General features: G+C 38.5%; 1 protein-coding gene across 1 annotated transcript in view; it reads right to left on the bottom strand.

Moving 5' to 3' along the window:
* LOC129737870 (uncharacterized) overlaps positions 1-9,497 on the bottom strand; it is a 34,802-nt gene extending 25,305 nt beyond the window's left edge. Inside the window, exons 1-2 of the mRNA XM_055729034.1 lie at positions 9,399-9,497; positions 9,245-9,337 (exon numbers count right to left, since the gene is read on the bottom strand). Coding sequence (XP_055585009.1) covers positions 9,245-9,337; positions 9,399-9,497 — 192 coding nt within the window. The remainder of the gene's footprint in view (positions 1-9,244; positions 9,338-9,398) is intronic.
* Positions 9,498-15,466: the final 5,969 nt, after the last annotated feature.

Genomic DNA, 15,466 nt, shown 5'->3' with positions numbered 1-15,466 from the left:
CGTTTATTTCTCACATATTGTTCATCATGAAAAAAATTCTTATAGTTGAATAGCGAATTTCCATAAGTGATTCTTTTAAAATGAGTTTTTATTTTTCTTATCTTGTCTTCTTCTAGACTTCAAAGCAGAGAATTAATTCTGTCAGATTTTCAAGTCTTGTGTCGTTCCTCTATCTTCATGATTTTATTGAGTACTGGGAACGGGGATTATTTTCGAAGGTACTTAACTTAATTGGATTCCTTATTACTGATTACGTGTTTTAAACTTCTAATCACCATTTAGAAGTTATGCTTTCAACTTTTGTCTCAATGGAAAGAACTTTTTCAGAAAAGTTTCTGTTTTCTGTTTTTTTTCTGATGAGAATCGACATTATATTTAAAACTTTTGGCACATTAGATCAAAAATTAATTCTTCAGTTTCCTTTTCAATTTTGGGTTTTAAGTTTGAAATATGAATGTTACTTCTCAATTGTCATGACTAATATTCTGCTTTCGACGAGGCACTAACTGTGATACAAAATGATTAAGTTTAAAGCATTTATTTGTTTATCTTAATTATTTTTCAGAACAGGTAATTCTAGTTAGTTTAAAAAAAATTGCAATTGAATTTTGCATTTAACAGCTCTTATTAGAGTTTACATTTAAGATTAATTGATTAACTGTTTCGCGATGTTTGCACGTGATGGTTTAACAATTATTGTTTGGAGATATCAGAAACTACCTTCTACGAGATATAATGGTTATTTGAAAGCAATATGTTGAACTCATTGTCAGTTCCTTCGTATGTTCAAAAAACTATGAGTTCTCTGAGATGACATATCCAGAAAAAAAATAGATTCATGAGGGCCCCTGAGATAAATTGCCCCGGGCCTCCGATGGCTTAATCCGGTACTAGAGACGAGGCATCGACAGGTACCGTCAACTTTTTAACGAATAGTCACCGTTGATTGTTATTATATGATAGTTTAATGGCATTGCGGTGAACTTTTTACTACGAAAATTCTTTTATAGAAGAATTACAGACTGAAAATTAAATGACGGATAGATAAAGCAGATGCTTAGTAGGAGAAAATTTACAGATGTTGAAAATGAGCCAAGAGCATATTTTATGGAAAGCTTCAAAGGTGCGTTCTAGACCCTTTGTCCCACATCAGTTGAATGGCTGAGAGAAGTAATAGCGAGAGGCGCAATTACGTTCACCCATACATCCAACCCGATGGATTGGTAAAGCACGTGCTTCCCAATCGGACTGGGATTGGGATCCGATTGGGAAGCACGTGCTTTACCAATCCATCGGGTTGGATGTATGGGTGAACGTAATTGCGCCTCTCGCTATTACTTCTCTCAGCCATTCAACTGATGTGGGACAAAGGGTCTAGAACGCACCTTTGAAGCTTTCCATAAAATATGCTCTTGGCTCATTTTCTTTTCAACATCTGTAAATTTTCTCCTACTAAGCATCTGCTTTATCTATCCGTCATTTAATTTTCAGTCTGTAATTCTTCTATAAAAGAATTTTCGTAGTAAAAAGTTCACCGCAATGCCATTAAACTATCATATAATAGTACCTAATTCCCAAAATGTGGGATTTATTTTATTGACCACAAAGAGTCTTTCGGGAAAGTTTGGTATGATCATTGGTTGCTCAAAAATAACACAAATACATTCATGTCCCTTAAATTCGATATTCATCAATTTTTTATCAAAATAACACCAGATAGGCGTTAAATAAGTTGAACACGAACACATACAGGATCTCAATGAAACTTGATCTTTCATCGAAGAGATTCCTTTTTTCTTAACTCTAAGCGTACTTCTTTCGAGGATACGATGGCTAGCATCTTACAAATGCTTAAAACACCAATCCACAGAAAGTGTACTATGTCTGTCGTGACCGGGATTCGATCTCATGCCCGCTGGCTTAGAAGATTTGAAGGCTATCCTCTACGCCATGGGCTGCGGCATACGGCATGCGGCAAGGTATTTGACATTTCAAAAACATTTCCCACTATTATGTACGTTTTCACCAATCCCAATATACAAAATGTTCTTGTTGTCATGTTTGTTCAATTGGATGGTAAAACTATTTCAACAACCAATGGCATCAAGCATCCTTATCCTTATAGTTTTGTAAATCATACCGGCACATCTTTCCCGGTGCTAAAATTGAAAGCATCGTCAAATAATGCTTTGAGAATTGTATGCTATCAAGTATTGTATCAAACTAACATCATATAGATAGATTTATGTGTCTATATCAGTATTTTACTTGCGGTTCTGGTAAAATGCAGCTCAGCTCCGTCTGGCTCCTGGGGCAATGTTACATAAATCTCAGAACAGGCCTGAATATTCCCTGGACGCAGCTTTTCCCGGGCAGGGTCAACTTTCCACCCACTTTCAGCGGGCAATCGATATGCATTCTGGATGCCATTGTATATGCCAGCAAACAAGCAAATAAAACAATGCCCCAACTTCCGTTTAGCATTATTTAGGACTTTTGCAAAAGAACCCATCCATACCTTAATATACTCCGGTCGGCTTCCTCTAACGTTGCTGTATCGAGTTGTCCACAGGTGCTGGAAAGGGTGGCCATCCTCCGCTCGACCAAACGACCATAATGTGCACCGAAAATGCCGGCTAAAGCAACAACAACAAACACAAAAAATGACCGCCTTGCTATAGAACACAAGCTATTCACCGGAAAAGTATGCGGTGTAGACCGATTTGCTCCATAAACTCTGACCTGTGCTTTAAACGTTCGAGATGGTAACCTAGATGCCAGGTTTTTTTTTTAAACGGAATCTATCCATTAGTAACACAGTTTGTTTTTAGTCTGGTACACTATCAATTTTAGTTGAAACATGCACTCGTTCGTCAATTTCTACATTGATGGTTTTAATTTGAACGGGTATATTCTATGAGTTTGCCAACACTGACAGACTTACCAAATTCGCTGGTCCGAAAGCTACAGTTCATATTAGAATAGATGCCATAGCACAGTTGCACAAAACGAAGATTTTTGGCGGCCTGGAAATTGATACTTTGAATATTAATTATATAATGAACGTTCTGTCAAGTTAACTAGTATACTATTACTTAGTATACTAAACAATCACTATTGAAAAAAAAAATTAAAGCATTATTATTTCTAAAGATGAAAATTCTGAAAAGAAAATCTTGACGTTTATCACGTTTATCACTCCATCAATGTTTTCACTTAGCATAGCATAGCATAGCATTGGGTGACTACACACATCTTGCATTGGCTGATACACTAGATGCAGCTCATAATTAAAAGCAACACAAGATGCCAAAATTAGTACCGCAAACTTTGATCACCGGGGTAATTTTGACCATCGATAAATTTTTACAGATCATCATCAATAACTTGGTCTATAGTTTGAATTTTTGAAAACTGTTTTCTACGTTTGATAGCCTATTAATTGAGTATCAAATAGACAGAATACGGTTTGTGTTTGAAATTGTTTTCTGTTAGTAAAAATGTAATTTCAAAATCTTAAAATATCTATTTTTCCCAAGGCTCGCAAACAAACAGCTCTCCTGATGATACCAAAAAATATTACAAATGGCCACCTTAAGGAAAACGCTTATTAAACCCTAGAGAACAGCTATAATATGTGAATTACATAATTGTTTCGTGTTCAGACACTCAAATTGTCTATTGCCTAATTGGATGAAACTTGAAAAAGTAGATAAAAACGTTTAAAAATGCATTTTAAATTTTTTTGCCGAAAACTGAAAACCAGTCACTGTAGGGGCATAATGAGAACCCCTCTGAGGCAGAATAAGCACCATTAATCAAGGCAAGATGAGCGTTTTCTGCCGGGGAATCTAGCAGCGAATTCGACTCGATGAAGTCAAGGCTTGACTTGCTTCATCTGACGATTTGGCCTATTGGTAAGGTGTCGGAGAGGTAACCAGTAGACTCGAGTTCGATTCCTGATCAAGGTGATTTTTTTTTTTCATTTATCATTCATGATCGATGCATTTTGCAATAAACGGTGAGGCGTAGATTCATCAAACAAAGCAATAACAAAATAATCTAGGTCTGTTTGTAGAATTCAAAGGATTAACACATGCTCATACATTATGATTCTGGTGTTTTGTTTAACGGATGATGCTACTAGCCGTAAAATGTAACAATAAAAAAAACCAATCATGAATGGTATGTGAAAAAAAACCCCCTCGAACAGGAATCGAACTCGAGTCTACTGATTACCTTACCGACACCTTACCAAAAGGCCAAATCGACAGATGAAATAAGTCAAGTTGTAGCTCTATTATTCAGTAAACTTCATTGAGTTGAATTCGCTGCTAGATTATACGGCAGAAAAAGCTCATCTTGCCCTGATTAATAGTGCTCTGTTCGCCCCAGGTCAACAAATTTAAGTAAAACTGCGTTTTAAAATGAATTAAAATAAAAAAAAATTCATGATGGTGAAAATTGAGAAACAATGTGTAAATCATGTTGCAGTGCGTACATTTCAGATCAAGATAATTTAAAGGTCATAAAAGCTTATTTGCACAAGCAAACAGATTCGTGGGAAGTCATCAGGTCGGCTTTATGGAGGGACGGTCTACGACGGACCAGATATTCACATTACGGCAAATCCTCCAAAAATGCCGTGGACACTAAGTCCCTACGCACCATCTATTCATCGACTTCAAAGCCGCATACGACACGATCGACCGTAACGAGCTATGGAAAATCACGGACGAGAACGGCTTTTCCGGGAAGCTGATCAGACTGATCAAGGCGACGATGGATGGAACGCAGTGCTGTGTGCGGATTTCGGGTGAATTGTCGAGTTCATTCGAATCGCGCAGGGGGCTTCGACAAGGTGATGGTCTATATCCTGCATGATGTTCAACGTGGCGCTGGAAGGTGTTATTCGACGAGCGGTGGGCGAAATGCGGGGCACGATTTTCAACAGATCCAGTCAACTTATCTGCTTTGCCGATGACATTGATATAGTCGGCAGATCATCTGCGGCGGTGGAGGAGATCTACCGCAAACTGAAACGCGAAGCAGGAAGGATTGGGTTGATGATTAATACATCCAAGACGAAGTACATGCTGGCGTGCGGATCCGAGACCGACCGAACCCGCTTGTCCAGTAATAACAAGGTCACGATCGACGGCGATGAGCTGGAGATAGTCGAAGACTTTGTCTATCTCGGCTCACTGGTGACCGCAGACAATGACACCAGCCGTGAGATCCGGAGGCGAATTATCAGCGGAAGTCGTGCCTACTATGGACTCCACAAGCAACTGCGGTCGAGAAGACTTAGCCCTCGCACGAAGTGTAACCTGTATATGACGCTTATTAGACCGGTTGTTCTCTACGGGCACGAGACATGGATATTGCTCGAGGAGGACGTGCGTACACTCGGAGTATTCGAGCGACGAGTGTTAAGAACCATCTTTGGCGGCGTACAGGAGAACGGAGTGTGGAGGCGAAGGATGAACCACGAGCTCGCGCGACTCTACGGCGAACCCAGTATCCAGAAGGTGGTGAAGGCTGGCCAGATACGCTGGGCGGAGCATGTTGCGAGAATGCCGGATGACTGTCCTGCAAAACAGGTGTTCGCCACGAATCCGGTAGGAACAAGACGAGCAGGGGCGCAACGAGCGAGGTGGTTAGACCAAGTGGAGCGTGATCTGGCGAACGTGGGGTGCCCGAGAAATTGGAGAACGGTTGCCATGGACCGAGTGAATTTTAGGAATTATGTTCGTCAAGTTATGTCGTAAGACGGAATACTATGTAAATAAAATAAAATAAATAATAAAAGCTTATTTGGTGGTGCTCAAAAATTATAATATGTTCGTCACTTGAGAACCTAGCTGGTTATTATTTAATATTTCTGTAAAGATGAAAAGGATATTTCTTTTTTTGTGATAAATCAATTCTATAGTTAGTACGAAACAAATCCTCATGAATTTTTTTTTAAAGAAATTACATACTTTTGTAGAAAAAAAGAGTGCTTATTATGCCCTGGTTGCTCGTTATGCCCTTATCTTCCCTATATGTATAATTCTTACGCTATTTTTATAGTCATTTAATGATAAATTTATGATATTTAAAAAGTAAAAACATTTTCCAATGGTGTGCCTTTATTGGATAAATGAATGGATAGGAATCCTATCAAATGATCAACTTTGAAGAAAAATGAAAATGGAAATAGAGAGAGGGCCTAGGGCAATGTGTGAAGGTAAAATTTCATTTTTATTTTGAAGCTAAAACTATTAAGCAATTATCAAAATTTTTGCCCCTAGATGTATGCAGCATTAATGTTTTTTTCGATTATTAATGTTTTTAAAAGAAATCGTTAAAATGCAACGTATAATTGATAAATTAGAATTTGTTAACAAATATGAAGGTGTTTTGTTTCCTTTATGATCAAGAAAAATTCGATAAAACCGTCAAAATGAAGACTGATCAATGTGTAACCCCAAAGCATAAATTCCTGAACATCGACGAAATCGATTTTTAAATCAAATTATAAGTACCGTAAACTGGGGGAACTTTGATCACCGGGGTAACTTTGATGAACTTGAAATTTTTGCAGTTATTCATCATTGACTAATTAAAAATTTTAAATATCTGAAAACTGTTTACTATGTTTGAAAGCCTATTAATTGAGTTAAAAATAAGATAAATTCGGTTTTTATAAGAACATTATTGATATTACTCAAAATGTAATTTTAAAATCTTAAAATATCTGGTTTTTCGAAGTCTCATAAACAAACATCTCTCCTGATCAAATTTAAGCATTTAGGAGCAAATGGCTTGTTTAATGTGAAAGTTCAACTTTTTTCTTTGTTTAGTTTTAGTTTTAGTATTATTTTTTGGTCATCTGGTGATAATTTTTGGATATTGAAAAAAAACGGTGATTTTCCATGAGAAAGCCCTATAGTAAAAATGGCTAAAACCCTATCAAATGATTAAATTTCAAGAAAAAAAGAACATGTGAAGACCTGGGAAATTGCATGAAAGCAATATTTCATTTATTTTTGAGGCCAAAAAAATTTGAGAAATGTTTATAAATTTACCCCTAGATGTATGCAGCAACATTGTTCATCTTTTGATTATAAATGTGTTTGGAAAAAAAAACGTTCAAAATATCAGATTACTCCTAACAAAAATAACTGTTATTATTGATTATATTTTCTGTTCTAAATGGCACCATAACGATAATTTTGAAGATGTTGAGGTACGTAAAAATCATGGTGATTAAAGTTACCCCGAAAATCAAAATCTGGTTTTGTAACAAACATTTAATTATAACCACTTAATGTCGTTTAAATTTACTGTAATCAATTATCATTTTTTATACTCCTCACCTCAGTAAGTATTTTAAAACTTTTCGATATTACGAAAAAGCAACCTTTTCCAAAATATTAAAAAATGAATGAAAAAAGTGATCAAAGTTCCACCAGTTTACGGTAGTCCAAAAAATTTCTACAACCATGTTTTACGTTCATAGGAGTCCAGTACTGGTTTTAAAAATATGAAACATGCCACATTCCCCTTAACAGAAAAAATAATCGCAAAATATTGAAGAAAGTGATCAGCGGAGCTATGTACAAAATGAGCCATGAAGCTCGCTCAAATGAGCTTGATTTTCAATCCCTGCTCATTTGATTTCCCGCCTTTCTTGCCGATGTGTGAGTGAACCAACGTTCTGCGTCCTTTTCTGTCATGTGACAACTGCAGCAATTGGGCTCTTTACTCTTACACAGATTTCCATAAGAATGACAGCTAATCGGAGTGAAATTGGAGTGAAGGCTATTGCTTTCTCTGTTGAACACACGATACCGCGATTGCGAGCGCGCCCATCGCCCATAATTTTTCAAGGCTCGTTTTGAAAATGTTGTGTAGTGGACAATTCTCATCAGCATAGTTGATCGAGTAAAATTATCATAAAAATATCTTCCCGATCAGGAGAGCATATCAAAATAATAACTCAAACGTATCTAACCAAGATATTTATATCTGATTCAGTTATAATTAACTACTCTAAATTTTCGATTTTAAGTTTCTTCAATCTGAATAATATCTTATTCTGATTGACAGACTTGAATGGGGTTGAGCTCATCTTCAATGATAAAGATTTTTTTCGGATTGTCCTAAAATAAAATCATTCTATCATATTTTGCTATACGTGCAACTTTTTATGAAACACGGACATCGAAGTCAACGGCCTAAACAGTGCATTAATGAGTCTCCCTAAAATTGAAGCCAGTTTTTGGGAAACCAAAAATTGAGCACGAGTTTAGCAAAGAGTGTGGGTTACTGACATTGCACTAGAAAATTTTCTCAATGCATTTATTTCTTGATAAGTTATACTTCTGATAGGATTTGTTCTGCCCAATATCAAACTATGCTATCTGAACGAGATATAATTTTGATCGGAGCATATCAAAAACTGATATAATTTAGCAATGGTCGTATAGATTTTTGGATATAATTTGAGATATTTTAACATCCTACGAGTACTGAATTATAACTCATTTAGATAGAATATAAATAAGTATCAAAATATCTCATTTTGATATAATTTTGTTTTTCCCTCCTGATCGAGATTCTTTCAACATGCCAAAAGCAGCAAAAATTACTAACTCTAATGCAGCGCCATCAACAGCAGCGATTGAGTTCGTAGTTCTGATTTATTTTAGTATAGGTATGGAAGTAATGATGCTAGTGAGTTTACTCAATCAATGTAACAGTCAAATTTTCTATTTTTTTTTATAAAGCCTGAAGCAGTGTAATATAAAATTAATGAACAATTCACGACAAATATACAGATTGTTCAACCAAATCCAATCTGTTCCGGATATTCCTTAATCAACAACAAACACAGCAACAGGGATCGGATATGGCAATTGAAGTGCTTGAAGAAACTTCAAGCAATCAGAAGAAGAATTATTATGGTGCGTGCCGAAATGTTATGAAATATGTATGCATAGGTGAAAAGATTTTTATTTCAGTTAGCAGAAACTAAGACGAAGTGAAATATTAGTATGTATTGTACCACATATTAAAAAGGTGCACGACGGAATCAGCATCCCGTCGAAAAATGCCCTTCGTCGTCGCAAAGGTAACAATATTGTCTCGCTGCTGGACATACGCGGCCATCGTGTTTTCTGTCACAACAAGCACAGAGATTTCGACGACCAGTAGCGTTTTCCAGGACATCCTGGTACGCCTCAATCCTGCTTACCATAGAGTTGCTCGCCATTCTCCTTGGAGGAGCATACTCCCTCGGGGATCGAACTTGAAACGCTCGTACGGCAGCCCTTTTTCGCCCTCTAGTCTGGAAACATTAAAAACATTTGTTAAAATAAATACAATCTAAAACTAGCTATTTCAGTTACCTTTACTCGTTGACGTGCTGCTGCAACCGGGGCAGCTGCAATCGGAGCAGCTGAAACCGGACCGGTTGGACTGGCTACAACTGGAGTTGAAATAAGCATCAATAGAGCTGTTAAACACTGCTTGTGGTCATGAGAAATGTAAAATATCAATTGCCACTTTTTTAATCTTCGGGTGTTTCAACTTTGACGTTAAAAACCCGATCAGGAGGGGAAAACAAAATTATATCAAAATGAGATATTTGGATACTTATTTTTATTCTATCTAAATGAGTTATAATTCAGTACTCGTAGGATGTTAAAATATCTCAAATTATATCAGAAAATCTATACGATCATTGCTAAATTATATCAGTTTTTGATATACTCCGATCAAGATTATATCTCGTTCAGATAGCATAGTTTGATATTAGGCAGACCAAAACCTATCAGAATAATAACTTATCTAGATATGCAAGCTTCGAAAAACTTTCTAGTGGAATGTCAATAACCCACATTATTTGCTAAAACTATGTTTCATTTATGGTTTCCTAAAATTTGGATTCTATTTCAAGAATCTGTTGAGCGAAACCAATTAAAGTACGGTTTGGGCCGTTGACTTCGATGTCCGTGTTTCAGAAAAAGTTGTTCGTATATCAAAATAAGATATTATCTTTTTCTTTAAGGACAATCCGAAAAAAAAAATCAATCATTGAAAATGAGCTCAACCCCATTCAATTCTGTCAATCGGAATAAGATATAATTCATATTGGAGAAACTTGAAATCAAAAATTTTAAGTACTTAATTAGAACTGAATCAGATGTAAATATCTTGGCGAGATACGTTTGAGTTATTATTTTTATATGCACTTCTGATCGGGAAGTCGCGGTGTGCCAAAATATAATAAAATAGGGCCCTATTACAGAAGACGAGTCGAGTAACTCGACTCGACTCCAGTCACTGTCGATTCGAGCGAAATGTCGTATTACGGTAGTCGAGTGAAACAGCTGAGTCACGAACCTTCAAGCAGTCGACTCAGTCGAGCTACTCGACTGAAATTCGACTCAACTCGACTACTGTAATACTGAAATGGCTCACTCGAGTTAAATGACTCGTGACTCGTTTTATCTAATAGGGCCAATGATATAAATTGTGTAAACTGAAGTTCATTTTCATCATAATTTAACATAGATAATGTGCAACTCGAAACCCCTTGCACCAAACCTTTGGGAAGTGATGATATCACCTTTTGTCTTACAACTCCGATGCTCAGCTTTGCGAAGTAGTTCCACTTCCCCGTGGTGCAGAAAGGAAACGTGTCTGCAGACTTGTCACCTGCAGGTACACGTCACACTTGGTGCAGCCAGCCCGCCAACAGCCCCGATATACGGGGCGATCAAAAAGTGTTCACGCGGTTGATCGGGTGGTCCTACCCTCGATTCTCAGATATGATTGGCTGGCACACGACGCACAGAGAAGAGGGCCTTGTGCTGAAAACATGTGGCGCTCAGACCTCAAGTCTTACGAGGTCGGGCTTTATATTGAGTCTCAGGTCTCAACACGTTAAGTAAGGTGTTTATCTCCAGACTCGATGAGAGGCGAGTTTCTGAGACGGAAGGAAAGAGGGCCTTGCCTACAAAAAATATAATCAACGAACAATGAACAAGAAATTCCGGAAAGAAATCGACAATGAACCGCGCGACGAAAAGGGACCACGGTTGGAAACTTGGAACATGGAACTGCTGATCTCTGAATTTCATTAGCAGTACAGACGTGCTCTCCAACGAATTGATGAGCCGCAAATTCGACATCGTAGCGCTGCAGGAGGTATGCTGGGAGGGCTTCACTGTACGAACGTTCCAAGATAGTCATAGCATTTACCATAGCAGTGGCAACACACACGAGCTTGGAATAGCTTTTATAGTGATGGGAACTTGAATACAACCGCTGCCCAAACATGATATCAAGATCGTTATCGGAGATTTAACGCTGGCCAGGAGAAGGTATAAAAACCGACAATTGTAAGGTTCAGTGCGCACCAGCTGACCAATTAAAACGGCCTAAGACTTATAGATTTCGCAGTTTCCAAACAAATGGCCGTACGTAGTACCTTTTTCCAGCACCGCCTCCCACACAATAACACCTGACGATCACCGTACCAAACGCAATCACAGATCAACCACACATCAAAAATTATTTCCTGTAAAATTACGCAAATATCCTGTAACAAAAAGGAGCAGGACATTTACCGTAATTTTACAGATCGAAAAACAAATTACGTGAACGCGCCTCAATCGAGGGATTTGCAGCAGATAAGCTGCAGTGGAAAAATGTACCGAACATAACAATCGATAAAAACAAGGAAGATACGGATATGGGACTCCTGTTTGAAGAAGAGAAGCAGGAAAAAAGTTGAGTTTACACCTGTGTAGTACATTTTACCTAAATAATTTTAACTTTTTCATTCTTCTAAATATTGGTTTTTTGGTTTTCTAGGTTCTGTGAAAACACCTAGTGATATGTTTATTTGTGTAAAAACATCAAAAAATTACAAGTTGATCCTAATGATAGCTTAATAGAATAATCAATCACAAACAAATTGAAAACGCAAAATTCCTATTAAAGCACACCATAGTTGTTTAGCCGGATTGGAACATAGAGCTGCAGATTTTGGTTCCTGAATCCTCGGGGTCGCACACTGATGGGAATAGCTTCCAGCAACACGGGAGAATCAAACTCTGGACACCATCAACTGGGAATCTGAACTGGACCCTTCTGATCCAAACGCTGCTGCCGTTAAGTTCACTCACATTGTCAACTACATTATCGACCGCCATGTGCCGAAACGCTCTGCAGTCTCAAATCTACGAGCACAGTGGGTCACGAAAGAATTGCGGCAAATGAAAACGCTGACAAATAAAGCCCTTCGTTATTACACCAGGCACAAGACTTCCCAGGACAAAAATCAGTATCGCAATCTTAACTCAGCCTATAAAATACTTAGCACGCGTTGCTATCAGAGCTACCTAATCCGGATTCAGCGTGGTTTTAAAACTAAACCTAAATCCTTCTGGCACTACATCAAGGATCAACGGAAGGAATCCGGCTTACCATCATACATGTTCTTGGATGATACGTCGGCAACATCGGGCCGTGAAATCTGCAATCTCTTCGCACAGAAATTCCGTAGTATTTTCGGCTTTGGCTTAATATCCTCGGAGCAGTTAAATAGTGCAACAAGCTGTCGTAACCAGGGCCGTCTTCAATGCCATGTCGTCGGTATCTCCGAAAAGCTTGCGGGATGCCATCGATTTCATCGGCTGGCTGGACCTCGGCTGGCTTGAACCCGGACGGCTGGGACCCGAATGGCTAGAAACCAGCTGTTTGCTGGCCATCTTGCTGGAACACGGCTTGCCAGTTCCAGTTCCGTAGAACTAGGTTTTTCCATCACTAATATAATTTAACAACTGTTACAATGTCTTTCTTGGTCACACCCTGCATGTACAACCAAAGAGATGTCCGTGATAGAGACACTCTTTCCAAATGCATTTCCAAAACCTCTTTTTTGGAGGAACTCGATAAGTGATTTCGAACGTTTTCTCTAAATATTTTTAATATAGAGCTTAATTTATGTATTTTAAGTTATCCAAAGAAAAGCTTGAAGTATTAGGCTACATACAAACCATATTTAGCTTAAAATACCGAATAACTCAGCAGTTATAAGCCGAAACTGGTATCATTTTAATCGGATTTCTAAATCATTGATCCTTATTCTTTTTTCCTATTAACTGGTATGTACCACACAAGCAACGTTCCTCATTTGAGCACTTCATTTGATAATTTCACACTCGACGAAGATACCATCTTGAAGGCTTCCGTGAAGCTGAAACACAGTTATTCTGCAGGACCGGACGGTATACCAGCCACTTTTTTGAAGCGCTGCATATCACATATGCTAACACCTATAAAACGAATCTTCCAAGCATCGCTAAACACGTCTACGTTCCCCTCTACATGGAAAGAAGCCTACATGTTTCCGGTCTACAAGAGAGGCGACAGCAGGAATATCAACAACTATCACGGTATTTCTGCCTTATGTGCTATTGCCAAGTTATTTGAGCTGGTTGTTTAGACCCTATCTTTTCGTACTGCAAACCATATTTTTTCTTATGATCAACATGGCTTTATGCCTAAGCGCTCTACGACCACAAACCTGCTGGCGTTTACGTCTAAGGTGCAAGACAGTTTTGCTTCAGGATTCCAAACAAACGCCATCTACACCGACCAGTCAGCCGCTTTCGACCAAGTGAACCATGAAATTGCTATCGCCAAACTCGACCGCATTGGTTTTTGTGGGTCTCTACTGGAATGGTTTCGGAAATGGTCGGAAACTTATTGTCCGAACTGCAGAATCCTTCTCGCCACCTCTGGAGTGCCTCAAGGGAGCCATTTAGGACCAATACTATTCTTGATTTATTTCAACGACGTGCTGCTGCTCCTCTATGAACCAAAATTAGCTAACGCAGACGACCTGAAGTTGTTCTATCCCATCTCCGGCCCTGACAATGCCAAGTTCCTGAAGGACCAGTTCAACCTCTTTGCTCCTGGTGCGATGTCAATTGTCTGCCCTTGAATCGTAGTAAATGCGCAGCAATTTCTTTTTCCCGTAAGTGGCTTCCATCAAATGCAGTGTATTTTCTCGGCGTCGAGGCTATTGCTCGAGTTGAGCACGTGAAAGATCTTGGTGTCATTCTTGACAAACGGATGGATTTCAAAATTCACACCAATTGCATCGTCGATAAAGCTTCTAGAAGCCTAGGTCTACTGTTCTGCATGGCAAAAGACTTCAAAGATATTTACTGTTTGAAGAGTCTTTATTGCAGTTTGGTTCGTTCGATCCTTGAATACGCCTCTGCTATCTGGTTCCCTTATTACCAAAACGGCTCCGAGCGTATTGAGGCTATCCAACGGCGCTTTATGAGATTCGCCCTTCGACACCTGAGCTGGCAAGACCCGTTCCAACTTCCCAGCTATGAGAGCCGCTGTCGCTTAATCGAGCCTCTGTCGTAGCTGATTTGCTTTCATCCAGAACTGATTGTCCCGCACTGTTGGAAGGTCTTCAACTAAACATACGACCACGTGGTTTGAGAAATCGTGATTTCCTGCTCTACGTCCTTCTTCGTTTGAATAATTATGGGGCTAACACAGCACTCATTGGTGTAATCAAGACATTCAACTGCTTCTCCGAACATTTTGATTTTGATGTTTCGAGGGATGCATTCCGAAAAAAAATCCTTAAAGCTTTAAGTTTTGTGTAGACAATTGTATTTGTAGTTTTCAAGCCGAATCAGCTTGAAAGATTTCGTTCTGGAAACTTCGTTCCAGAATGATCCAGAAACTGTATCATTCTTTCCTTTTCATTCCTATTTGGAAGGTTCTTGAATATTAACCGATATTCTTGCGCACGCATCGAAGATTCCAGATTATTCCTGTTTTTACTTTCGTTTGTTCGAATGTTCGTTCCAGAACATTCGATTTGTCTTGAAATAGAGGTGCGTGACGTACAGACAAGGCAATATGAATTATATCCGCGTCTTTAAGATCGTACGTTCGTGAATTAATCTTCCAAATTAAGTGAATGGTTGAATAATTTATCTAGAGAAAGTGTAACAATAAAGGAATAAATTCTATGAAGAATTAATCGTTTATCACTCAGAAGTGCATCCGGAACTTAAGATTGATTGGTTTGCCGCATATACAGTCCACTGCCAAAACATTTTTTTTTCTCCTTTGGATCAATATGTGATCTGTTCATGTACAATAAATAAAAACACAGGAGAGTCAATTGTCGACGCAAGGAGATCCGCTACTACTAAAACACGTGCATAATTTCGGCGGACATGAATGTGTCCAAATCAATTGAGCGGCAACGGCTTTTGTAACTGGGTAAACGAAACGGATCTAGCCAGTTCAAGTGTCTCATTGCATACCGCATGAATCGCCGCTGGATAGCCTCTATTCGTTCGTCTCCATTTTGGTAAAATGGGCACTAAACTGCTGATGCATATTCGAGAGTTGAGTGAATTATGCT

This window comes from Uranotaenia lowii, chromosome 1, assembly GCF_029784155.1.
Source record: "Uranotaenia lowii strain MFRU-FL chromosome 1, ASM2978415v1, whole genome shotgun sequence".
Lineage (NCBI taxonomy): Eukaryota > Metazoa > Arthropoda > Insecta > Diptera > Culicidae > Uranotaenia > Uranotaenia lowii.
Note: the sequence above shows the minus strand (reverse complement) of the source record. Positions and strands in the feature narration are given on the sequence as shown.